This window comes from Trichomycterus rosablanca, chromosome 21, assembly GCF_030014385.1.
Source record: "Trichomycterus rosablanca isolate fTriRos1 chromosome 21, fTriRos1.hap1, whole genome shotgun sequence".
Lineage (NCBI taxonomy): Eukaryota > Metazoa > Chordata > Actinopteri > Siluriformes > Trichomycteridae > Trichomycterus > Trichomycterus rosablanca.
In genome coordinates, this window is record NC_086008.1 from 7,912,573 (window position 1) to 7,938,269 (window position 25,697).

The 25,697-nt window shown below is 41.6% G+C and overlaps 1 protein-coding gene across 1 annotated transcript in view; it reads right to left on the minus strand.

The window, feature by feature from the left end:
• kiaa0825 (KIAA0825 ortholog) overlaps positions 1-25,697 on the minus strand; it is a 180,991-nt gene that overhangs the window by 97,690 nt on the left and 57,604 nt on the right. Inside the window, exons 11-14 of the mRNA XM_063017862.1 lie at positions 21,889-22,071; positions 21,276-21,395; positions 18,507-18,646; positions 14,327-14,506 (exon numbers count right to left, since the gene is read on the minus strand). Of these exons, the coding sequence (XP_062873932.1) occupies positions 14,327-14,506; positions 18,507-18,646; positions 21,276-21,395; positions 21,889-22,071 (623 nt within the window). The remainder of the gene's footprint in view (positions 1-14,326; positions 14,507-18,506; positions 18,647-21,275; positions 21,396-21,888; positions 22,072-25,697) is intronic.

A 25,697-nucleotide genomic window follows, 5' to 3' on the forward strand; every position in this document is an offset into this window, starting at 1 on the left:
TTGAGAAAACGTTTGAATGGATTTTTGAGAAAACATTTGGGTGGATTATTGAAAAAAGTTTGGGTGGGATGTTGAGAAAACGTTTGGGTGGATTGTTGAGAAAACGTTTGGGTGAATAGTTGAGAGAACGTTTGGGTGGATTGTGGAGAAAACGTTTAAATGGATTGTTGAGAAAACGTTTGGGTGGATTATTGAGAAATTGTTTGGGTGGGATGTTGAGAAAACGTTTGGGTGGATTGTTAAGAAAACGTTTGGGTGGATTGTTGAGAAAACGTTTGGGTGAATAGTTGAGAGAACGTTTGGGTGGATCGTTGAGAAAACGTTTGGGTGGATTGTTTAGAAAACGTTTGGGTGAATTGTTGAGATTGTTTGGGTGAATAGTTGAGGGAATGTTTGGGTAAAATGTTGAGGGAATGGTTGGGTGGATTTTTGAGAAAACGTTTGGGTGGAATGTTAAGAAAACGTTTGGGTGGATTATTGAGAAAACGTTTGGGTGGATTGTTGAGAAAACGTTTGGGTGGATTGTTGAGAAAACGTTTGGGTGGATTGTTGAGAAAACGTTTGGGTGAATTGTTGAGAAAACGTTTGGGTGGATTATTGAGAAAACGTTTGGGTGGATTGTTGAGAAAACGTTTGGGTGGATTTTTGAGAAAACGTTTGGGTGGAATGTTAAGAAAACGTTTGGGTGGATTATTGAGAAAACGTTTGGTGGATGGTTGAGAAAACATTTGGGTGAATTGTTGAGAAAATGTTTGAGTGCATTGTTGAGAAAACGTTTGGGTGGATTGTTGAGAAAACGTTGGTGTGGACTGTTGAGAAAACGTTTGTGTGGACTGTTGAGAAAACGTTTGGGTGGATTGTTGGAATTTTTGGCTAGATTGTTGGGCATGGTTGGGTGAAGTGTTGAGGAAACATTTGGGTGGATTGTTGAGAAAACGTTTGAATGGATTTTTGAGAAAACGTTTGGGTGGAATGTTAAGAAAACGTTTGGGTGGTTTGTTGAGAAAACGTTTGGGTGGATTGTTGAGACAACGTTTGGGTGGAATGTTGAGAAAACGTTTGGGTTGATTGTTTAGAAAACGTTTGGGTGGATCGTTGAGAAAACGTTTGGGTTGATTGTTTAGAAAACGTTTGGGTAGATTGTTGAGAAAACGTTTGGGTGAATTGTTGAGGGAACATTTGGATGGATTGTTGAGAAAACGTTTGGGTGGAATGTTAAGAAAATGTTTGGGTGGTTTGTTGAGAAAACGTTTGGGTGGATTGTTGAGAAAACGTTTGGGTGGATTATTTAGAAAACGTTTGGGTGGAATGTTAAGAAAACGTTTGGGTGAATTGTTGAGGGAATGGTTGGGTGGATTGTTAAGGGAATGGTTGGGTGAATTGTTGAAAACCCAAACGTTTTCTCAACGATCCACCCAACCATTACCACAACAATTCACCCAACCATTCCCAACAATCTACCCAAACGTCCCCTTAACGTTCCCCCTTCACGTTTCCTTAACGTTCACCCCCAATGTTCCCCAAACGTTCCCACATGAACGCTCCCTCAACATTCTTTCACAAACACTCCCTCAACGTTTGCCCACAAAGGTTCCCTCAACGTTTCCCCACGAACGTTCCCCCAACGTTCCCCCACAAACATTTCCTCAACGTTCCCTCACGAACGTTTTCTCAACGTTTGCCCACAAACGTTCCCTCAACAATTCCCCACGAACGTTCCCCAAATATTCCCCCACAAACGTTTTCTGAACGTTTGCCCATGAACGTTCCCCCAACGTTCCCCCATAAACATTTCCTCAACGTTCCCTCACGAACGTTTTCTCAACGTTTGCCCACAAACGTTCCCTCAACAATTCCCCACGAACGTTTCCCAAATATTCCCCCACAAACGTTCCCTCAACGTTTGTCCACAAACGTTCCCTCAACATTCCTTCATAAACATTCCCTCAACGTTCCCCCACAAACGTTTCCCCAACGTTCCCCCACAAACGTTCCCTCAACGTTCCTTCATAAACATTCCCTCAACGTTCCCCCACAAACGTTTCCTCAACGTACCTTCACAAACGTTCACTCAACGTTTGGGTGGACTGTTGAGAAAACGTTTGGTTGGACTGTTGAGAAAACGATTGGGTGGATTGTTGAGAAAACATTTGATTGGATTGTTGAGAAAACGTTTGGGTGGACTGTTGAGAAAACGTTTGGGTGGACTGTTGAGAAAACCTTTGAGTGGATTGTTGAGAAAACGTTTGGGTGGATTGTTCAGAAAACGTTCGGGTGGATTGTTGAGAAAACGTTTGGGTAGACTGTTGAGAAAACGTTTGGGTGGATTGTTGAGAAAACGTTTGGGTGGATTGTTGAGAAAACGTTTGGGTAGACTGTTGAGAAAACGTTTGGGTGGATTGTTGAGAAAACGTTTGGGTGGATTGTTGAGAAAACGTTTGGGTGGATTGTTGAGAAAACGTTTGGGTTGATTGTTCAGAAAACGTTCGGGTGGATTGTTGAGAAAACGTTTGGGTAGACTGTTGAGAAAACGTTTGGGTGGATTGTTGAGAAAACGTTTGGGTGGATTGTTGAGAAAACGTTTGGGTAGACTGTTGAGAAAACGTTTGGGTGGATTGTTGAGAAAACGTTTGGGTGGATTGTTGAGAAAACGTTTGGGTGGATTGTTGAGAAAACGTTTGAATGGATTTTTGAGAAAACGTTTGGGTGGATTATTGAAAAAACGTTTGGGTGGGATGTTGAGACAACGTTTGGGTGGAATGTTGAGAAAACGTTTGGGTAGATTGTTGAGAAAACGTTTGGGTGAAATGTTGAGGGAACATTTGGATGGATTGTTGAGAAAACGTTTGGGTGGAATGTTAAGAAAATGTTTGGGTGGTTTGTTGAGAAAACGTTTGGGTGGATTGTTGAGAAAACGTTTGGGTGGATTATTTAGAAAACGTTTGGGTGGAATGTTAAGAAAACGTTTGGGTGAATTGTTGAGGGAATGGTTGGGTGGATTGTTAAGGGAATGGTTGGGTGAATTGTTGAAAACCCAAACGTTTTCTCAACGATCCACCCAACCATTACCACAACAATTCACCCAACCATTCCCAACAATCTACCCAAACGTTCCCTCAACGTTCCCCCTTCACGTTTCCTTAACGTTCACCCCCAATGTTCCCCAAACGTTCCCACATGAACGCTCCCTCAACATTCTTTCACAAACACTCCCTCAACGTTTGCCCACAAAGGTTCCCTCAACGTTTCCCCACGAACGTTCCCCCAACGTTCCCCCACAAACATTTCCTCAACGTTCCCTCACGAACGTTTTCTCAACGTTTGCCCACAAACGTTCCCTCAACAATTCCCCACGAACGTTCCCCAAATATTCCCCCACAAACGTTTTCTGAACGTTTGCCCATGAACGTTTGCCCATGAACGTTCCCCCAACGTTCCCCCACAAACATTTCCTCAACGTTCCCTCACGAACGTTTTCTCAACGTTTGCCCACAAACGTTCCCTCAACAATTCCCCACGAACGTTTCCCAAATATTCCCCCACAAACGTTTTCTGAACGTTTGCCCATGAACGTTCCTCCAACATTCCTTCACAAACATTCCCTCAACGTTTGCCCACAAACGTTCCCTCAACGTTTGTCCACAAACGTTCCCTCAACGTTCCTTCATAAACATTCCCTCAACGTTCCCCCACAAACGTTTCCCCAACGTTCCCCCACAAACGTTCCCTCAACGTTCCTTCATAAACATTCCCTCAACGTTCCCCCACAAACGTTTCCTCAACGTACCTTCACAAACGTTCACTCAACGTTTGGGTGGACTGTTGAGAAAACGTTTGGTTGGACTGTTGAGAAAACGATTGGGTGGATTGTTGAGAAAACATTTGATTGGATTGTTGAGAAAACGTTTGGGTGGACTGTTGAGAAAACGTTTGGGTGGACTGTTGAGAAAACCTTTGAGTGGATTGTTGAGAAAAAATTTGGGTGGATTGTTGAGAAAACGTTTGGGTGGATTGTTGAGAAAACGTTTGGGTTGATTGTTCAGAAAACGTTCGGGTGGATTGTTGAGAAAACGTTTGGGTAGACTGTTGAGAAAACGTTTGGGTGGATTGTTGAGAAAACGTTTGGGTGGATTGTTGAGAAAACGTTTGGGTGGATTGTTGAGAAAACGTTTGAATGGATTTTTGAGAAAACGTTTGGGTGGATTATTGAAAAAACGTTTGGGTGGGATGTTGAGAAAACGTTTGGGTGAATAGTTGAGAGAACGTTTGGGTGGATTGTTGAGAAAACGTTTGGGTGGATTGTGGAGAAAACGTTTAAATGGATTGTTGAGAAAACGTTTGGGTGGATTATTGAGAAAACGTTTGGGTGAATAGTTGAGAGAACGTTTGGGTGGATCGTTGAGAAAACGTTTGGGTGAATTGTTGAGATTGTTTGGGTGAATAGTTGAGGGAATGGTTGGGTGGATTATTGAGAAAACGTTTGTGTGGACTGTTGAGAAAACGTTTGTGTGGACTGTTGAGAAAACGTTTGGGTGGATTGTTGGAATTTTTGGCTAGATTGTTGGGCATGGTTGGGTGAAGTGTTGAGGAAACATTTGGGTGGATTGTTGAGAAAACGTTTGAATGGATTTTTGAGAAAACGTTTGGGTGGAATGTTAAGAAAACATTTGGGTGGTTTGTTGAGACAACGTTTGGGTGGAATGTTTAGAAAACGTTTGGGTGGATCGTTGAGAAAACGTTTGGGTTGATTGTTTAGAAAACGTTTGGGTGAATTGTTGAGGGAACATTTGGGTGGATTGTTGAGAAAACGTTTGAATGGATTTTTGAGAAAACGTTTGGGTGGAATGTTAAGAAAACGTTTGGGTGGTTTGTTGAGACAACGTTTGGGTGGAATGTTTAGAAAACGATTGGGTGGATTGTAAAGAAAACGTTTGGGTGGTTTGTTTAGAAAACGATTGGGTGGATTGTAAAGAAAACGTTTGGGTGGTTTGTTGAGAAAACGTTTGTGTGGATTATTGAGAAAACGTTTGGGTGGAATGTTAAGAAAACGTTTGGGTGGATTGTTGAGACAACGTTTGGGTGGAATGTTAAGAAAACGTTTGGGTGGTTTGTTGAGAAAACGTTTGGGTGGATTGTTGAGACAACGTTTGGGTGGAATGTTAAGAAAACGTTTGGGTGGATTGTTTAGAAAACGTTTGGGTGGATTGTTGAGGGAACATTTGGGTGGATTGTTGAGAAAACGTTTAGGTGGAATGTTAAGAAAACGTTTGGGTGGTTTGTTGAGAAAACGTTTGGGTGGATTGTTGAGAAAACGTTTGGGTGGATTGTTGAGAAAACGTTTGGGTGGATTATTTAGAAAACGTTTGGGTAGATTGTTGCGAAAACGTTTGGGTGAATTGTTGAGGGAATGGTTGGGTGGATTGTTAAGGGAATGGTTGGGTGAATTGTTGAAAACCCAAACGTTTTCTCAACGATCCACCCAACCATTACCACAACAATTCACCCAACCATTCCCAACAATCTACCCAAACGTTTCCTCAACGTTCCCCCCTCACGTTCCCTTAACGTTCACCCCCAATGTTCCCCAAACGTTCCCACATGAACGCTCCCTCAACATTCTTTCACAAACACTCCCTCAACGTTTGCCCACAAAGGTTCCCTCAACGTTTCCCCACGAACGTTCCCCCAACGTTCCCCCACAAACATTTCCTCAACGTTCCCTCACGAACGTTTTCTCAACGTTTGCCCACAAACGTTCCCTCAACAATTCCCCACGAACGTTCCCCAAATATTCCCCCACAAACGTTTTCTGAACGTTTGCCCATGAACGTTCCCTCAACGTTCGCCCACAAACGTTCCCTCAACGTTTGCCCACAAACGTTCCCTCAACGTTCCTTCATAAACATTCCCTCAACGTTCCCCCACAAACGTTTCCCCAACGTTCCCCCACAAACGTTCCCTCAACGTTCCTTCATAAACATTCCTTCAACGTTCCCCCACAAACGTTTCCTCAACGTACCTTCACAAACGTTCACTCAACGTTTGGGTGGACTGTTGAGAAAACGTTTGGTTGGACTGTTGAGAAAACGATTGGGTGGATTGTTGAGAAAACATTTGATTGGATTGTTGAGAAAACGTTTGGGTGGACTGTTGAGAAAACGTTTGGGTGGACTGTTGAGAAAACATTTGAGTGGATTGTTGAGAAAACGTTTGGGTGGATTTTTGAGAAAACGTTTGGGTGGATTATTGAAAAAACGTTTGGGTGGGATGTTGAGAAAACGTTTGGGTGGATTGTTGAGAAAACGTTTGGGTGAATAGTTGAGAGAACGTTTGGGTGGATTGTTGAGAAAACGTTTGGGTGGATTGTGGAGAAAACGTTTAAATGGATTGTTGAGAAAACGTTTGGGTGGATTATTGAGAAATTGTTTGGGTGGGATGTTGAGAAAACGTTTGGGTGGATTGTTGAGAAAACGTTTGGGTGAATAGTTGAGAGAACGTTTGGGTGGATCGTTGAGAAAACGTTTGGGTGGATTGTTTAGAAAACGTTTGGGTGAATTGTTGAGATTGTTTGGGTGAATAGTTGAGGGAATGTTTGGGTAAAATGTTGAGGGAATGGTTGGGTGGAATTTTGAGAAAACGTTTGGGTGGAATGTTGAGAAAACGTTTGGGTGGATTATTGAGAAAACGTTTGGGTGAATTGTTGAGAAAACGTTTGGGTGGATTTTTGAGAAAACGTTTGGGTGGATTATTGAGAAAACGTTTGGGTGGATTGTTGAGAAAACGTTTGGGTGAATTGTTGAGGGAACGTTTGGGTGGATTGTTGAGAAAACGTTTGGGTGGATTGTTGAGAAAAAGTTTGAATGGATTTTTGAGAAAACGTTTGGGTGGATTATTGAAAAAACGTTTGGGTGGGATGTTGAGAAAACGTTTGGGTGGATTGTTGAGAAAACGTTTGGGTGGATTATTGAGAAAACGTTTGGTGGATGGTTGAGAAAACATTTGGGTAAATTGTTGAGAAAACGTTTGAGTGCATTGTTGAGAAAACGTTTGGGTGAATTGTTGAGAAAACGTTTGAGTGCATTGTTGAGAAAACGTTTGTGTGGACTGTTGAGAAAACGTTTGGGTGGATTGTTGGAATTTTTGGCTAGATTGTTGGGCATGGTTGGGTAAAGTGTTGAGGAAACATTTGGGTGGATTGTTGAGAAAACGTTTGGGTGGAATGTTAAGAAAACGTTTGGGTGGTTTGTTGAGACAACGTTTGGGTGGAATGTTAAGAAAACGTTTGGGTGGATTGTTTAGAAAACGATTGGGTGGATTGTAAAGAAAACGTTTGGGTGGTTTGTTGAGAAAACGTTTGGGTGGAATGTTAAGAAAACGTTTGGGTGGATTATTGAGAAAACGTTTGGGTGGAATGTTAAGAAAACGTTTGGGTGGATTGTTGAGACAACGTTTGGGTTGATTGTTCAGAAAACGTTCGGGTGGATTGTTGAGAAAACGTTTGGGTAGACTGTTGAGAAAACGTTTGGGTGGATTGTTGAGAAAACGTTTGGGTGGATTGTTGAGAAAACGTTTGGGTGGATTGTTGAGAAAAAGTTTGAATGGATTTTTGAGAAAACGTTTGGGTGGATTATTGAAAAAACGTTTGGGTGGGATGTTGAGAAAACGTTTGGGTGGATTGTTGAGAAAACGTTTGGGTGAATAGTTGAGAGAACGTTTGGGTGGATTGTTGAAAAAACGTTTGGGTGGATTGTGGAGAAAACGTTTAAATGGATTGTTAAGAAAACGTTTGGGTGGATTATTGAGAAATGGTTTGGGTGGGATGTTGAGAAAACGTTTGGGTGGATTGTTGAGAAAACGTTTGGGTGAATAGTTGAGAGAATGTTTGGGTGGATCGTTGAGAAAACGTTTGGGTGGATTGTTTAGAAAACGTTTGGGTGGATTGTTGAGAAAACGTTTGGGTGGATTATTGAGAAATTGTTTGGGTGGATTGTTGAGAAAACGTTTGGGTGGATTATTGAGAAATTGTTTGGGTGGGATGTTGAGAAAACGTTTGGGTGGACTGTTGAGAAAACGTTTGGGTGGATTATTGAGAAATTGTTTGGGTGGGATGTTGAGAAAACGTTTGGGTGGACTGTTGAGAAAACGTTTGGGTGGATTATTGAGAAAACGTTTGGGTGAATTGTTGCGAAAACGTTTGGGTGGATTATTGAGAAAACGTTTGGGTGGATTATTTAGAAAACGTTTGGGTGAATTGTTGAGGGAATGGTTGGGTGGATTGTTAAGGGAATGGTTGGGTGAATTGTTGAAAACCCAAACGTTTTCTCAACGATCCACCCAACCATTACCACAACAATTCACCCAACCATTCCCAACAATCTACCCAAACGTTTCCTCAACGTTCCCCCCTCACGTTCCCTTAACGTTCACCCCCAATGTTCCCCAAACGTTCCCACATGAACGCTCCCTCAACATTCTTTCACAAACACTCCCTCAACGTTTGCCCACAAAGGTTCCCTCAACGTTTCCCCACGAACGTTCCCCCAACGTTCCCCCACAAACATTTCCTCAACGTTCCCTCACGAACGTTTTCTCAACGTTTGCCCACAAAGGTTCCCTCAACAATTCCCCACGAACGTTCCCCAAATATTCCCCCACAAACGTTTTCTGAACGTTTGCCCATGAACGTCCCTCCAACATTCCTTCACAAACGTTCCCTCAACGTTTGCCCACAAACGTTCCCTCAACGTTTGCCCACAAACGTTCCCTCAACGTTTGCCCACAAACGTTCCCTCAACGTTCCTTCATAAACATTCCCTCAACGTTCCCCCACAAACGTTTCCCCAACGTTCCCCCACAAACGTTCCCTCAACGTTCCTTCATAAACATTCCTTCAACGTTCCCCCACAAACGTTTCCTCAACGTACCTTCACAAACGTTCACTCAACGTTTGGGTGGACTGTTGAGAAAACGTTTGGTTGGACTGTTGAGAAAACGATTGGGTGGATTGTTGAGAAAACATTTGATTGGACTGTTGAGAAAACGATTGGGTGGATTGTTGAGAAAACGTTTGGGTGGACTGTTGAGAAAACGTTTGGGTGGACTGTTGAGAAAACATTTGAGTGGATTGTTGAGAAAAAATTTGGGTTGATTGTTCAGAAAACGTTCGGGTGGATTGTTGAGAAAACGTTTGGGTAGACTGTTGAGAAAACGTTTGGGTGGATTGTTGAGAAAACGTTTGGGTGAATTTTTGAGAAAACGTTTGGGTGGATTATTGAAAAAACGTTTGGGTGGGATGTTGAGAAAACGTTTGGGTGGATTGTTGAGAAAACGTTTGGGTGAATAGTTGAGAGAACGTTTGGGTGGATTGTTGAGAAAACGTTTGGGTGGATTGTGGAGAAAACGTTTAAATGGATTGTTGAGAAAACGTTTGGGTGGATTATTGAGAAATTGTTTGGGTGGGATGTTGAGAAAACGTTTGGGTGGATTGTTGAGAAAACGTTTGGGTGAATAGTTGAGAGAACGTTTGGGTGGATCGTTGAGAAAACGTTTGGGTGGATTGTTTAGAAAACGTTTGGGTGAATTGTTGAGATTGTTTGGGTGAATAGTTGAGGGAATGTTTGGGTAAAATGTTGAGGGAATGGTTGGGTGGATTTTTGAGAAAACGTTTGGGTGGAATGTTGAGAAAACGTTTGGGTGGATTATTGAGAAAACGTTTGGGTGGATTATTGAGAAAACGTTTGGGTGGGATGTTGAGAAAACGTTTGGGTGGACTGTTGAGAAAACGTTTGGGTGGATTATTGAGAAAACGTTTGGGTGAATTGTTGAGAAAACGTTTGGGTAGACTGTTGAGAAAACGTTTGGGTGAATAGTTGAGAGAACGTTTGGGTGAATTGTTGAGAAAACGTTTGGGTGGATTATTGAGAAAACGCTTGGGTGGATTATTGAGAAAACGTTTGGGTGAATTGTTGAGAGAACGTTTGGGTGAATTGTTGAGAAAACGTTTGGGTGAATAGTTGAGAGAACGTTTGGGTGGATCGTTGAGAAAACGTTTGGGTGGAATGTTAAGAAAACGTTTGGGTGGATTATTGAGAAAACGTTTGGGTGGATTATTGAGAAAACGTTTGAATGGATTTTTGAGAAAACGTTTGGGTGGATTGTTAAGAAAACGTTTGGTGGATGGTTGAGAAAACATTTGGGTGAATTGTTGAGAAAACGTTTGAGTGCATTGTTGAGAAAACGTTTGGGTGGATTGTTGAAAAAACGTTGGTGTGGACTGTTGAGAAAACGTTTGTGTGGACTGTTGAGAAAACGTTTGTGTGGACTGTTGAGAAAACGTTTGGGTGGATTATTGAGAAAACGTTTGTGTGGACTGTTGAGAAAACGTTTGGGTGGATTGTTGGAATTTTTGGCTAGATTGTTGGGCATGGTTGGGTGAAGTGTTGAGGAAACATTTAGGTGGATTGTTGAGAAAACGTTTGAATGGATTTTTGAGAAAACGTTTGGGTGGAATGTTAAGAAAACGTTTGGGTGGTTTGTTGAGACAACGTTTGGGTGGAATGTTAAGAAAACGTTTGGGTGGATTGTTTAGAAAACGATTGGGTGGATTGTAAAGAAAACGTTTGGGTGGTTTGTTGAGAAAACGTTTGGGTGGAATGTTAAGAAAACGTTTGGGTGGATTATTGAGAAAACGTTTGGGTGGAATGTTAAGAAAACGTTTGGGTGGATTGTTGAGACAACGTTTGTGTGGACTGTTGAGAAAACGTTTGGGTGGATTATTGAGAAAACGTTTGTGTGGACTGTTGAGAAAACGTTTGGGTGGATTGTTGGAATTTTTGGCTAGATTGTTGGGCATGGTTGGGTGAAGTGTTGAGGAAACATTTAGGTGGATTGTTGAGAAAACGTTTGAATGGATTTTTGAGAAAACGTTTGGGTGGAATGTTAAGAAAACGTTTGGGTGGTTTGTTGAGACAACGTTTGGGTGGAATGTTAAGAAAACGTTTGGGTGGATTGTTTAGAAAACGATTGGGTGGATTGTAAAGAAAACGTTTGGGTGGTTTGTTGAGAAAACGTTTGGGTGGAATGTTAAGAAAACGTTTGGGTGGATTATTGAGAAAACGTTTGGGTGGAATGTTAAGAAAACGTTTGGGTGGATTGTTGAGACAACGTTTGGGTTGATTGTTCAGAAAACGTTCGGGTGGATTGTTGAGAAAACGTTTGGGTAGACTGTTGAGAAAACGTTTGGGTGGATTGTTGAGAAAACGTTTGGGTGGATTGTTGAGAAAACGTTTGGGTGGATTGTTGAGAAAAAGTTTGAATGGATTTTTGAGAAAACGTTTGGGTGGATTATTGAAAAAACGTTTGGGTGGGATGTTGAGAAAACGTTTGGGTGGATTGTTGAGAAAACGTTTGGGTGGATTGTTGAAAAAAACGTTTGGGTGGATTGTGGAGAAAACGTTTAAATGGATTGTTGAGAAAACGTTTGGGTGGATTATTGAGAAATTGTTTGGGTGGGATGTTGAGAAAACGTTTGGGTGGATTGTTGAGAAAACGTTTGGGTGAATAGTTGAGAGAATGTTTGGGTGGATCGTTGAGAAAACGTTTGGGTGGATTGTTTATAAAACGTTTGGGTGGATTGTTGAGAAAACGTTTGGGTGGATTATTGAGAAATTGTTTGGGTGGGATGTTGAGAAAACGTTTGGGTGGACTGTTGAGAAAACGTTTGGGTGGATTATTGAGAAAACGTTTGGGTGAATTGTTGAGAAAACGTTTGGGTGGATTATTGAGAAAACGTTTGGGTGGATTATTGAGAAAACGTTTGGGTAGATTGTTGAGAAAACATTTGGGTGGATTGTTGAGAAAACGTTTGGGTGGATTTTTGAGAAAACGTTTGGGTGGACTGTTGAGAAAACGTTTGGGTGGATTATTGAGAAAACGTTTGGGTGAATAGTTGAGAGAACGTTTGGGTGAATTGTTGAGAAAACCTTTGGGTGGATTATTGAGAAAACGCTTGGGTGGATTATTGAGAAAACGTTTGGGTGAATTGTTGAGAAAACGTTTGGGTGAATTGTTGAGAAAACGTTTGGGTGAATTGTTGAGAAAACGTTTGGGTGGATTATTGAGAAAACGTTTGGGTGAATTGTTGAGGGAACGTTTGGGTAGATTGTTGGGCATGGTTGGGTGAATTGTTGAGGGAAACGTTCACAAACGTTCCCTCATTGTTTCCCGACGAACGTTCCCTCAACGTTGCTTCACGAACGTTCCCCCAACATTCCCCCACGAACGTTCCCCCAATGTTCCCCCCGAACGTTCCCCTAACGTTTCCCCACGAATGTTCCTCCAATGTTCCCCCACGAATGTTCCCCCAATGTTCCCCCCGAACGTTCCCCCAATGTTCCCCCCCGAACGTTCCTCCAACGTTCCCCCACGAACGTTCAGTGTTTGGGTGGAAGAAAAGAAAGAAATTTCATGCATCCAACACTGTGGCAAATGTCCTTTTCATTTTAGCTTGACTGTACCCCTGGGAACAAAGTGAGTTCTATTGACAAATTTGGTGTGGAGCAACTCCAGTGACAAGAGACTTGACCTCAACTTGACTTCAACCCCAACTAAACACATTTTGGATTAACTGGAAGATCAATAAAGCCAAACCTACAACTTCATATTAAGATCAACAAGCTCATAGTCAGGTGTCCACATACTTTTGGCTATATAGTGTATCATATAAAGCTTTTTTAATAATTCTCTAAACTGATTAAACTTACTTTTATAATGTTAATGAGTAAGTAATGATTATATTGAGCAGGATTATCTGGTAACACGTGTGAAATATTAATTCCAAACCTGCACATCAGTTCTGTTCAGCTGTTATATTCTGATCCGACAGAAATATCAAAATACACCGAGACGTCAAGCTAAATTAACCAAAAAACACGTTCTGAGGCAATAACCACACTGGCATTTCTGACAAGTCCAATTATTTCACTTACTAAATGGCACACAGACGAATCCCAGCCCTAAACAAAGCTCATCAGAGATGCTTTGTTCTAGCGCTGAATTTCATTGGTCCTGCTGAAGTGGGTCCGATCAGCAATTAAGCCAATTACGCCTGCAGGAACATTCAGTTAGAGCAGAGAGGCAGGGTGCACTCACAACACCCCCTCCCTCCTCCTCTGTCCATATACCCCCATCTCATTTGTCTAATTTATGCAACAATAATTACCCCTCAAACGTAATAAAAACACAAAAAAACGAGTGCTCTGGCTCGGCAGGAGTTCGGATTAAATCCCCAAATCAAAGGCAGCTCCGAAAGAAAAGTGTCAGGCCGTAATTGCAGTCTCTATGTCAGTACGCTAAATCAAGGAGCTAACCATTAGCACAACAGGGAATATACGTGTAGCGGCTTTTGTAGAAACGGGGACAAAGGGGCAGGGTTTAAATGAAAATGACAGTAAATAAGCAATCAAGGGCAGATTTGAAGGTTTAATTATGACTTTGATTTATGATAAGCTGCTTCTGTCCAAGTGTGTTACCAAATATCCTGCTGGTCAGATTTAATACACCGGCAATTAGGGGACACGACAGGAAGGGCAAGCTACAGTAATTCTGTGTTTAACCAGATGAGAGCATGAACCCTAAACTAGAGTGTGGTTAAATACACATCTGCACTTGTATTCCTTAAATAAAACTTAGTTTATTTGTTTGTGTTAATGTATGAATTGCAGTATACATGAAACATAGGACTATTAGGGACAGTGGTAGCCTAATGGGTAGAGCTTTGGGCTATCAACTGAAGGGTTGAGAGTTCGAATCCCAGCTCTGCCATGCAGCCACTGTTGGGCCTTTTTAGCAAGGCCCTTAACCCTCTCTGCTCCAGGGGCGCCCTACAGTAGCTGACCCTGCGCTCAGACCCCAGCTTCCAAACAAGCTGGGATATGCGGAAAAAGAATTTTGTTGTACTGTACATCTGTATATGTATAAATGACAAATAAAGGCATTCGATTCTATTCTATTCTATTATTTGTGATATTTTGCAAGCAAAGTTTCCATGTTCTCTCCGTGTTTATGTGGGGTTCCTCCCACAGTCCAAAGGCATGCAGTCAGGTTAAATGAAGATACAAAATTGTCCTAGTTGTGTGTGTGTATGACTTTGTTTCTACTAGTTCTCTATCAAGACTGAAATCTACCCCTCAGATACAATCACTCTTACAAAAAGGAAATCTTGACTTTAATTAACACAATTTGCTCCACTAATGTAAAAATTCAATGTAAAAATTCATTTAAACGTTACATGACTAGGCAGAAAAAGAAGCTGATGCCTTGATTTTACCTGCTAAACTGTAAAAGTGGTCCCAGAGGTGTTTTTTGTCCAGGTAGTCCTCAAGCACCAGTGTTAAAGCCCTGGGGAAGTTGTTTAGAGAGGATAGGACAGTGAATATAGCTTCTACAAACTCAGCACCAGCGTTCTGATCCTCAGGAGACACCTCCACCCCACTGTCCACACACAGATCTGAGAATACACAACAGAAATATCTGATTAAAGGAGACTCAGCATTTTAAAGCTCTCTGTCTACAGTATATGCAGTATGGGTGATTACCACAAATACCTGCTAGCAGTAATACCTGCCCAATTTGTCTTTCTTCTTCTTTCTTTAGTGTCCAGGCTTCACATCAAAAGTCTTAAGTTAAAACAGCCTTATATAACTTTCTACAAATTTCTACAACATGAAGTTAATAATGTAAAATCTTATATAAACTGTAACTCTTAGACGACATTCTGAAGGCCATCTTAACCAGAAACATTTGCACACAGATAACAAAAGGGCAGCCATCTGATTTTTATAGATAAACATCCAACGTGCAAGGACAGTGGACAAGAGATGTGCGATTTGACAGAATGCCCTTGTACAAATCCTGTCAGTCCATTAGAGCTGAAGACAGCGGTGAGATGGCACCGTACGCCGGGCTTCAGCCACTGTCAGTCTCTCTTGTAGGAGATGACAGGCATTTGAATAGGTAAGTAAATGAAATGCAGCGTTCACTGAGCTCCTCTGATGAAAAGCGAGAGAGTGTTTGCACACTGACTAATGTTAAGCTGTTTTAAAACGACACACCTAAATTACCTGCCACATTAAAGGATTTAGCTTGCTAATATTGCTCAGCTTAATAGGAATGAGGACAATCAATAATCCTCTTTTTTTATTTTTCAGCAGAACAGGTAGGTTGCCAACAGATACCAATGAACAAATCTCTTTTGAACATTTGATTATTATTAATTTCTTAAGGTTAATCATATGCATTACCTTAAAGCAAAACAACACACACAAATATATTAAATCATGGTTCCACATTGCACCACAACACCCCAATTCCATTTTAAACTAACAAGCAAAGTTGATGGTGCGACCATTGGTGTTGACTCCCATATCTCTGGATGCCTTCTAATACAACTCTTAGCCTTCTAATACAAAGTCCAGTCCCTTAGTCTCTAAGCCACCTCTGCCCATACAGCAGGTTCAGCAGTCTACACAAACAATCAGCTGTGTTTTAGGGTAAAAGCCAGTTGGACTCCCGTCACTGCTAATTGGTCAGACAGTCTGGCACTCTGTCAGCAAAACTGTTCCTCCAGACTGGCAGGCTGGCTCAGTAAAACAATACAATAAAGCTGTAAACAGAACACTTTTGAACTACACTGACCTTATTAATACTGCTTTATACCCACTGCTGCCATTTTCTAGTTGCTAAAAATATTCCATTAACACAAGCCTTGTGGGCTGTAGATCTTCCAAAAAGGCTCCCACAGTGATTTACTACCAAATACAAAAGCCTAGGAGATTCTTCAGAGCTTTAATTGGTGCAAACTAGTAAAAACATTGAAATCTACAGCGTGGGTGGTCTTCATCGGCACCAACTACCTTAAAATCATGAATGATGATGAATAAGACTGAAACAGAACCGTACATAGTGGACGACCAGTCGGTGTGTTTCTTCTTAATTAGCTGGATGCAGCTGTAGCGTGTTGATTTACAGCTCTGTGATTCTTGTGCCACAGCAGTAAAGCGGGCGGCCTCGCACCCGAGCCTGGTTATTAATGAGCTCTCCATAATGTGAATTAATGTGCAAGCACAAAACAGTCTTTAAAGGTTACACTTTTCCAAGTGGAGGAAAAAAGGGGAGGCAAATCTTTAAAGGTCATTCACTTTGCTCTTCCATGCCAAAACGAGTGTTTATTACAGAGTGCTATTGATTCAATGATGATGAGGAGGGTGATAAGGGTGATGATGATGGGTGTTAAAGCTGTGTGCTCACAAATCGAGCACTTAGGGCTTTCACTGATCCAAGAGGCCATTTAGTCAAAACAATTACAATGTGAGTGATGGTTGGGTTGCTGGTCAGATCAGTTCATGAGGCTTACTTTCATTAAAACTGGCATGCATGTAAAGCAGTAACATTTTATAGCCAAAAGTATGTAGACACCTGTCTATGAACTTTTTGGACACCACATGTACGACAGAAACTTTTAATAGAGGCACCAGAACAAAATATTTTATTTAGTCAAGAATAATATAGAAGAGGACAACAGGGATCTTTATTGCTGTGGCCATTTATAGCTGGAAGTCTGAGAAAGCATAATTGGTTCTGCTTTCTTTAGGTAAAAGAAAAACAACATTCAAGTCTTTTCTTGTAATTAGAACAATGCTACTGTATCACAGTCATCTGCTAGCTTATGTATACAAAAAGCTGCATAGCAGTATACATAGCTGTTCTATAAGTTTGCACGTTTAAAAAGAATGAAATCTTCAATCCACGTTGTTCACTCATCACACTATAACTACACTATGAATGGCTGAGAGCTTGTGAGTAGCATAATAGTTTCTTAAAGATGTTTTTGTTATTACAATAGGCCAAATCTATCTACGTACACCTAATGTGATATAGTCTATTTCTAAATTGCACAGAGTTTGCTAAAGGTAAGACTATGTCTGCATTCTCCACCAGACGCTGAGAGCAAATATACCACAATAACTGTAAATTGTTATGGTTTAATTTTCTGTCTGTTATGTTTGTCATGGCATTTCTTTAATAACATGTATTAAAGCTGGGTTTTAAATATGCCATCTGTGAATCCAGTGGTGATTCTGTTTGACCCATAAACAGTCTGTTTCATGCTCCATGCATACAGCCTGCAACCGAATGCTTGGTCCCTGGTCTGGAAGGGTAACCAAATTTAGCCTGGGCACTTAAGTACAGTATGGGTCACTTGTCAGTAGAAACAAACACCATGCAATGTGTTAATATGGTGATGATAGGTCTGTCTTCCAGTTGGTAGTACTGGAGTCTAGTGTTTAGTATTTGTAATGATTAGGTTCACTTATTATTATCAACATTAGATATAATGATATTCCAGTGTTAGTGCCATGCTTTGAGGCTATTGAAGACAGGCATTCAAATTTGAGGTTGATGACAGGACAGTTGTAGCCTAGCGGTTAAGGTACTGGACTAGTAGGCAGAAGGTTGCTGGTTTAAACCCCACCACTGCCCGGTTACCACTGTTGGGCCCTTGAGCAACCCTCAGTTGCTCAGACCGTATACTGTAAGTCGCTTTGGGTAAAAGCGTCTGCTAAATGCCGAAAATGTAAATATGAAATGACAATCAAACTACATTGGGACTGCCGCTCAGGTGGCGCAGCGGTAAAAAGAAACGCGCTGCAACCAGGGCTGGATTCTGAGAAGCGTCGTATCGAATCCAGCCTTGCTTTACCGGTTCGAAGCTGAGTGGCTATATGAGCAACGATTGGCCGGTTGCTCATGTGGGGGGTGGGACAAAGAACCGGATGTGGGTCTCTCTCTGTCAGAATGCGATTGCGTTCTCTGCCGGCTGATTGGAGGCGCTTACACAGAGATGGGAGGGGGTGCCCTTAGGGTGTGTCTCTCCGCATGCAACGCTAGGTGGCGCCAAACTCGTCAATGTGTGGGTGGCAAAGATGCATCTGGCTGCTGCTCGTGTTTCGGAGGGGATACGGGTTAGCTTCAATCACCTCCGTCAGGGCAGGGTTCGGCATAGACAGAGAGGAAGCACGATGCTAATTGAACAATTGGATGTGCTAAAAAGGGGAGAAAAAGGGGTAAAAAAAAAAAAAAAAAAACCTACATTGGGACTGACCACATTTGCCAGATTTATGTCTTGCCTGAGCAAAACAGTGAGTCAGTGTGACTAGTATTTACTGGGAAGTGGTAGTTTAGGACAGCTAATTAAAAGGTCACAGGTTTAAGCCCTGGAACTGCAAACTTGCCCTTACCCAAGGCTGTTAACCCCTTAATTGCTTATATTGTATTCATCACAGTTATACATTTTTTAATTTTTTTATTAAGGTGTCTGCTAAATGTAAATGTAAAATCAGTCGAACACAAATGTGCAAGAAAGCCAAAACTGATGGTTAATCTAAAGCACTTTTATACACAGATACATGATGTATGTTTGTTTACAATGGTGAATAAAAAACCCTTACAGGAGTGAGAGATCAGCGTCCGCAGCAGTAAGCAGTCACGGTGCAGCACCGCCTCCAGGATCTGAGATGGACCGCAGCCGGGCCCCGAGCTAAGCAGATTTAGCATCCACACCGCCGAGCACTCACTCTCCACCCCGTCCCTGTAACAACACAGAAGCAGAAACCAGACTGTTTAGTAATCAGACAACAGAAAAATCCTGCTCACACACACACCAGCTCTTTCATCTAGTTCCTCTCAACGCGAGACGTCCCGTGGCTGCCTCGGGCTCCTCTTTAAATGTGAGTTCCTCTGTGATTCTGCTGATCAGATCTAATATGTTTGCTCGTTAAAGCTGGAAATGTAGATGCAAGAATGACAACATTTGCATGCAAAATGAAAAAAGAAATAAGCCACGGGCTACTGCGAGTCTTCATATAATCCGAAACTCAGCGAGATGAGAATACCAACAGTGTGCACTAGAAAAAAAGGAAAAATTTAAAAATAAACCCATATCCATTGACAAGTTGACAGTGGATTTTAAAAACTCAAGAGCTAGTATATTCAAGCATTAGGGATCGGACATTTAAATTAATTTACTTCCAGACTTGCAGTCTGTACAGCATACTGAAAATCGCATCACGGGCCGTGAAATGAGTCTTTTCCTATGTAATATGCAATTTGCTGTGTTTAGTGGTTTAACATTTTTCATTTGTGTAACGTTCAAGTGCTTCACGTTTACTGGTTAATTCGCACTATGAGGCGGTCCTAGCAATCCTACGGCAATTCAGTTAGCAATCGGTTAGTTAAAATGTCGAAGATGTCGAAGTCACAGCAGCTACTAGGGTAGATGGGACAGTGGTAGCCTAGTGGGTAAGGCTTTGGGATATCAGCTGAAAGGTTGACAGTTCAAATCCCAGCTCTGCCATGCCATGCAGCCACGGTTGGGTCCTTGAGCAAGGCCCTCAATCCTGTCTGCTCCAGGGGCGCCGTACAATGGCTGACCCTGCACTCTGACCCCAGCTTCCAAACAAGCTGGGATATGTGAAGAGAGAATTTCATTGTACTGTACATGTGTATGTGTATATATATGACTAATAAAGGTGTTCTATTCTATTCTACTCTAGGTGAGTTTGGAAAACGCTAAACCAGTTCTGTGGACGCAGAGGGGGGGGGGGGGGGGGTTTCAAAACACGGACAAGTATTTTCATATTTGAGACAGAGCCTCACATCGTTGCTGAATGTTCTAGGTTGACATTACATTACAACTATTAAGGTAGGCTATGTTGTGTATTGTAGCTTTTATTTATTCTATCATTGAATGTATGAGTGTAATTTAATGACTGTTGTGAATTGTGGCACTTTTCTTTAAGAATCCGTGAAATCTGTGATTTTTGAATAATTAAAGCACATTTTCCTGTGAATTTAGTAGGGTCCTTACAGGCAACCAAGCTTACATAACTCACATTTGCAACTGTGTTTGTAGTAACTTTCTATTATTTTCTCCACCCACTGTATCGAACGTAGAAATAACCGGTCGGCTGACATCCATGTATTTTCTGTCGCCTCATGTACCGATATGGGTGTTCGCTTTTAGCGAGGCAATTATGTAAGCAGCATCTTAAATCACTCCATGTAACGGGCTAAAACTGAGCAGAATAAGCTACTGAAACATAAACATGATGAGTACGGTGCACCCTGCTGCTCTAGAGAAGAAAATTGCACTTCACTCCAGCAGAAGTAATTTACAACGTCAAGACGGCTGCAAATCCAGCAGATCTAGCGGAACAGTCCTAATAAATCTGAGCGCTACACTACCAGGTCAGGTTTCTCTTAGTTTTGGCTCACACACACATTTTAAGTTTATTTTACACATTACACTCTGCTTTGATTTATCTGCACTTTCTCTATCTTTTATTATTCTGTTATTATATAATCAAAACAGGCCGTTCATCGAGGGGAAGGTTTGGGTGCATGCCCCGTCAGCTTCACCAAGGCCTCCACTCACGGAGCGGCACACCAAAACTCGACAAGGTAATAAAAATAATCTCATTTCAGCCCTTCAGGCCGGTGGAAGCAAAGCTGCCGGGTGATTCATGCGATCACCGTGCTGAGCGATATCATATGGGTTCAGGGGCGAAAGGGTTCGAGGAGGGTGATGTCAGACAGACCTGACATTCGCCCCGGTTTCTCAGGCTCCTGCGGCTCAGGTTCAGCTTTTCACACCTTGCGGTAAAAATCTCAGCGCAGATCAGCTGGAAGAGCTTGAGAAGCATGACTAACGGTGGCATCGGCATCTGGTCTGAATTAGCTGGGGGGTGTGTTTGTGCTTGTGTGCATCAAACAGTGTGAAAAGATCACCTTTCACTTCTGTTTATGTAAGAGGGCACTGACAGCTTTCACAAGCAGAATTCAAGTAAAGCTGCATTATAATAAAAAAATAATAATTACTTTGTGCTAAAATTACACAACAAAAATAATTTAAAAAAAAAATGTGGTTTTGCTAAACACAAAACAAATTCAACAAATATTGTGATACATTTCATTTTCATCAACAGCTTTATCCTGGTCAGGGTCACAGCGGGTCAAATTTTACTAAAAACACTGGTCACAAGTGTACATATTTATATTATATAAAATGTATTTTATTTTATTTCGATTTAACACCATGTTCAGTACAACTTTGTGCCATGCTAGGCATTATGGTTCTGTCTTTATAGTATTTATAGTCTCTTCTCTTTATATTTAGATTTTTTTTTTTATGTAAATTTAAAAATTCAGATATGAAGTACCTTAGCAAATCCTGTGGAAAGAGTGTTGGGTTGATGATGTTTAACCAGAAGGTTGGGTGGTCATTGCCGGCCTCTGTGAGGGTCTTCAAAGATTCATCAACACACTTGCTTTGAAACGTTCTAGATAACAAAGCAAAAATAACAAATCAGAACTTTGCATCTAAAAATGTTTAAAATGATAGTAAATGCATATTATCATAACCACTGATTAAAAAGCACTTTGTATTCTAACTAGCTAAGTGTGATAAGTGGTTTTGAAAATGTAATTCAGCATTGAAGTAACTCAGACAACACACAATTGTTACAATATACAACATCTATCATTTATTAATTCATTAATTCATTTTACTAACTACTTTATTTAAGATGTTGCTACCGATAAACACTAAACACAAGGAGATTAAAAGATCTCTGGACAGAGCATCTAATCTTCACTCATTGGTATGTGGGTGCATCAGTGCCCACAGCATAGGTTACTTGCATATGTGTAAATGTACCACTGAGGTGTATATTTGGATTTTACAGACCTATGCTGTCAACCAGCAAGACAACATGATTCCCATAAACACTGGTAATAATATAATGATTGAATATAGGAGTGTGTCTCTGTCACCTGTAGACCTCTGGTAGAGGAGCAGTGAGAATGACCAGGACATTCAGGAGCTGATTACACAGGCTATGGATGATGGATACCCAGGTTCCTGAGGTCAGGTTCGGTCTGATGAGTTCCTCCACACTGCCACACACACTCCACATCAGCTGCTCCACACACTGCAGGATAGCCGTGATGTCCAACCTAATTCAGAACAAACACCATGTTAAAGTTCCATAACACACTTGGTCAAATGGATGGACAATATGGACAAATCAACAGTTTAGGGAAGGCCCTTTCTTGTTCCAGCATGTACACAAAGCAATATCTATAAAGACAATAAGGAAAGCTTGGTTTAAAGAAACTCCAGTGGTCTACACAGAGCCCTGACCTCCACCCCACTGAACAGCTGTGGAATGAACTGGAACATCACTTGAGGCTTTCTTGACCAACATCATGGACACAAATTCCCATATATATACTTCAAAGTCTTCTGAGAAGCCTTTTCAGGAAAATGCTTGTTGTCATAGCCGAAAAGATCACACAGACGTCGCTCTATTGTGATTCAGTTTGTTTTTGAAATGGGATGTCCAACAAGCTCATGGTCAGGTGTCCCAATACTTCATTTAGTTCTAATTAAAGGCATGATGGGTAGGACATATCACCAATATACAGTACATCACTCACAACTGGAGGCATTTTTTTTTTAATGGAACTGGAGGCACCCAAAGTAAATCCACGCAAACAAAGAGCAACCAAAACAAACCAAGACTCCGTACAGAAAGTGATCTTAGATGAGGTTAGAACCCGTGGGTCTTAAGTAACCCGCTGCTGTGTAGCACCCACACTACCTACTGTGTTAAAACGTTATTGTGATAAATTATTGTCGCAATATGCTTGTTCTTTCATTATTGCCGTTGTCATTGGTTCCTCTAGAAACACTAACTGTGTATTCATTATAAAACAATTACAGACAGCCTGTCAGCAAAATGTTACATCACATTTAATTAAAACAGCATAGTGACAAATTACTGACTGCATAGTTTATACATATTATGCAATAATTGTTTCCTTTCAGATGATTGCAAACCTATAACACTTATCACTACTGTCTTATTGGTCTTAAAGTTAGCTTTGTATGTGCAGAACGTGTTTCCATTTGATGTTTGTCAAATATATATACATCAATATACACTGATCAGCCTTAACATTAAAACCACCTCCTTGTTTCTACACTTACTGTCCCATTTTATCAGCTCCACTTACCATATAGAAGCACTTTGTAGTTCTACAATTACTGTCTGTAGTCCATCTGTTTCTCTGCATACTTTTTTAACCTCCTTTCACTCTGTTCTTTAATGGTCAGGACCCCCACAGGACCAGCACAGAGCAGGTATTATTTAGGTGGTGGATCCTTCTCAGCGCTGCAGTGACACTGACATGGAGGTGGTGTGTTAGTGTGTGTTGTGCTGGTATGAATGGATAAGACACAGCAGCGTTACTGGAGTTTTTAAATACCATGTCCACTCACTGTCCACTCTATAAGACACTCCTACCTAGTTGGTTCACCTTGTAGATGTAACGTCATAGACGATCGCTCATCTATTGCTGCCGTTTGAGTTGGTCATCTTCGAGACCTTCATCAGTGGTCATAGGACGCCGCCCATGGGGTGCTGTTGGCTGAATGTTTTTGGTTGGTGGACTATTCTCAGTCCAGCAGTGACAGTGAGGTGTTTAAAAACTCCTGCAGCGCTGCTGCGTCTGATCCACTCATACCAGCACAACACACACTAACACACCACCACCATGTGAGTGTCACTGCAGTGCTGAGAATGACCCACCACCTAAATAATACCTGCTCTGTGGTGGTCCTGGGAGAGTCCTGACCATTTAAGAACAGCATGAAAGGAGGCTAACAAAGCTTGCAGAGAAACAGATGGACTACAGTCAGTAATTGTAGAACTACAAAGTGCTTCTATATGGTAAGTGGAGCTGATAAAATGGACAGTGAGTGTAGAAACAAGGAGGTGTTTTTATTGTTATGGCTGATCAGTGTATACATCAAATATGTAGGTTGCTTGTGTAGCTTTAAAATCTCTGATTTAATTTTAATTTGCATAATAACTGTTAATAGTTAACTGTTCTATCTGTTTCTTCTGTTAGGTCAACCCTGAAATTAAAATGGACCAGTCACCTCTCTTCCCTCTGTCAACCCTTCCATTTCATCACCCCATCAAACGATTCCTACTTTACAATGCACCCAATCATCATCCTGCTTCGTCCAGATGGTGAGAGCAGGATAGTGAGCGAGAACCATCTGCACGTCAGACTCCGAGCTGAGCCTGCACTCAGCAGCTTCTAACCGCATGTCCTTGTAACAAAGCGCATCGGGGGAAACGTGAACCAATCTTTCCATCCGTCCTCACCTCGCTCTCCTCGCATCTTTTCTTCCCCTCGGTCCTCCCCGACGGTCTGCAGGCGATCTGCACTTTCTCATCGCTCGCCGGTTGAAAGCATGGAAGCGACGTCTTTTACCAGGTTAAGTATGTGCTAATACAGCAGACGAGGCCTCCTCAGTAAGGCCTAGGCCTGTGGAGCATGACCGAACAGGGCCCGGAGCCAGGTGTTGGGGTTAGCGTGCTAACAAAGAGGGCCTGTTCGATCGATGCGGAGCCCCACGCAATCGCTAAAACATTCGAGAGGGTGTGCTAAGCCTGAAGTCCAGCTTAGCGTTCTGTGAGACACTGCAGATATGGTGAGATAGACGAAGTGGTGCGGGTGAATGCACGCAGTTAGAATGTGGCTAAGTGTGTTTTTTTTGTGATAGTCTACACACTGGATTTGCTCAAGCTTAGTTACACTGAATAGGCAAAAATATGTGGACATCTTACCATGAGCTGGCTGGACTGCCCATTCTAAATTTATGGGCAATACTATAGACAGCCTTTTCCAAGGGCGCATGCTCAACACGAGTTTCGACGGAAACTGCTGCTTTGCTCAGCGCTTGGCTTGAGCAGTGCAATAAAACGTCATCAAAGTGCGAATATGAGACGAATCCGCATTTGTGTGGAATAACCATAAAAATTCACTCTAAAAGCTGCACATGTATCTGTGTTTAGCTGGATTTTCTTCACTGTTTCACTTTTAAACTTGTGTTACAGCTCAAAGTGCTGAGAAATTCTCTCAGCTTTTCTGAGAGTCTAAAATGCTTATTGTAAAAAAAAGCACACTAAACTTCTCTAAGTTATTCCTGCTCATAAGTTCTGTCCACTAATTAAATTCCTCTGTTGTTGTTTTAATACTGTAAGTCACGTTAAGTTTTGATCACGTTAAGCTGTTAAGTTGTTCGTACTGCCTGAGTTGCTTTTACCATGTCAGCAAACAGTTTGCCTTATTGGAGGCACTTTGAGAAGGTCAACAGCAAACTGGGTCAAAGTTCAATCAGGTGAACTATGAGCCCCACCACACTCCATAGGAAACAACAGCACAGTCAGTGCAAAAGCGGTTTTGCTGCTTCTCATGTGGATGTGTCCTACGAATGCTTTCAATTTTGGAGTGTCTTTAGGAATTTGTGCCTTTTCAGTCAAAAGAGCATTTGTGCAGTGATACAGCCTAGGTCATATTAAATCTTTTATAATTATAGATAGTTATAGATAATTTATAAATAAGGTGTCAATTCAAGGCGGCAAATAAATCCTTATAAATCCTCAAAGAAAATGTGTCCTGTTGGTCAGGTGTCGTCCTGCTATAAATGTGGCTCCCTAAAGCCAGACTGAAGTTTGTTGGTGATCACAGTGACACCATTATGACAGCCTCTAAGCCCATGGCAA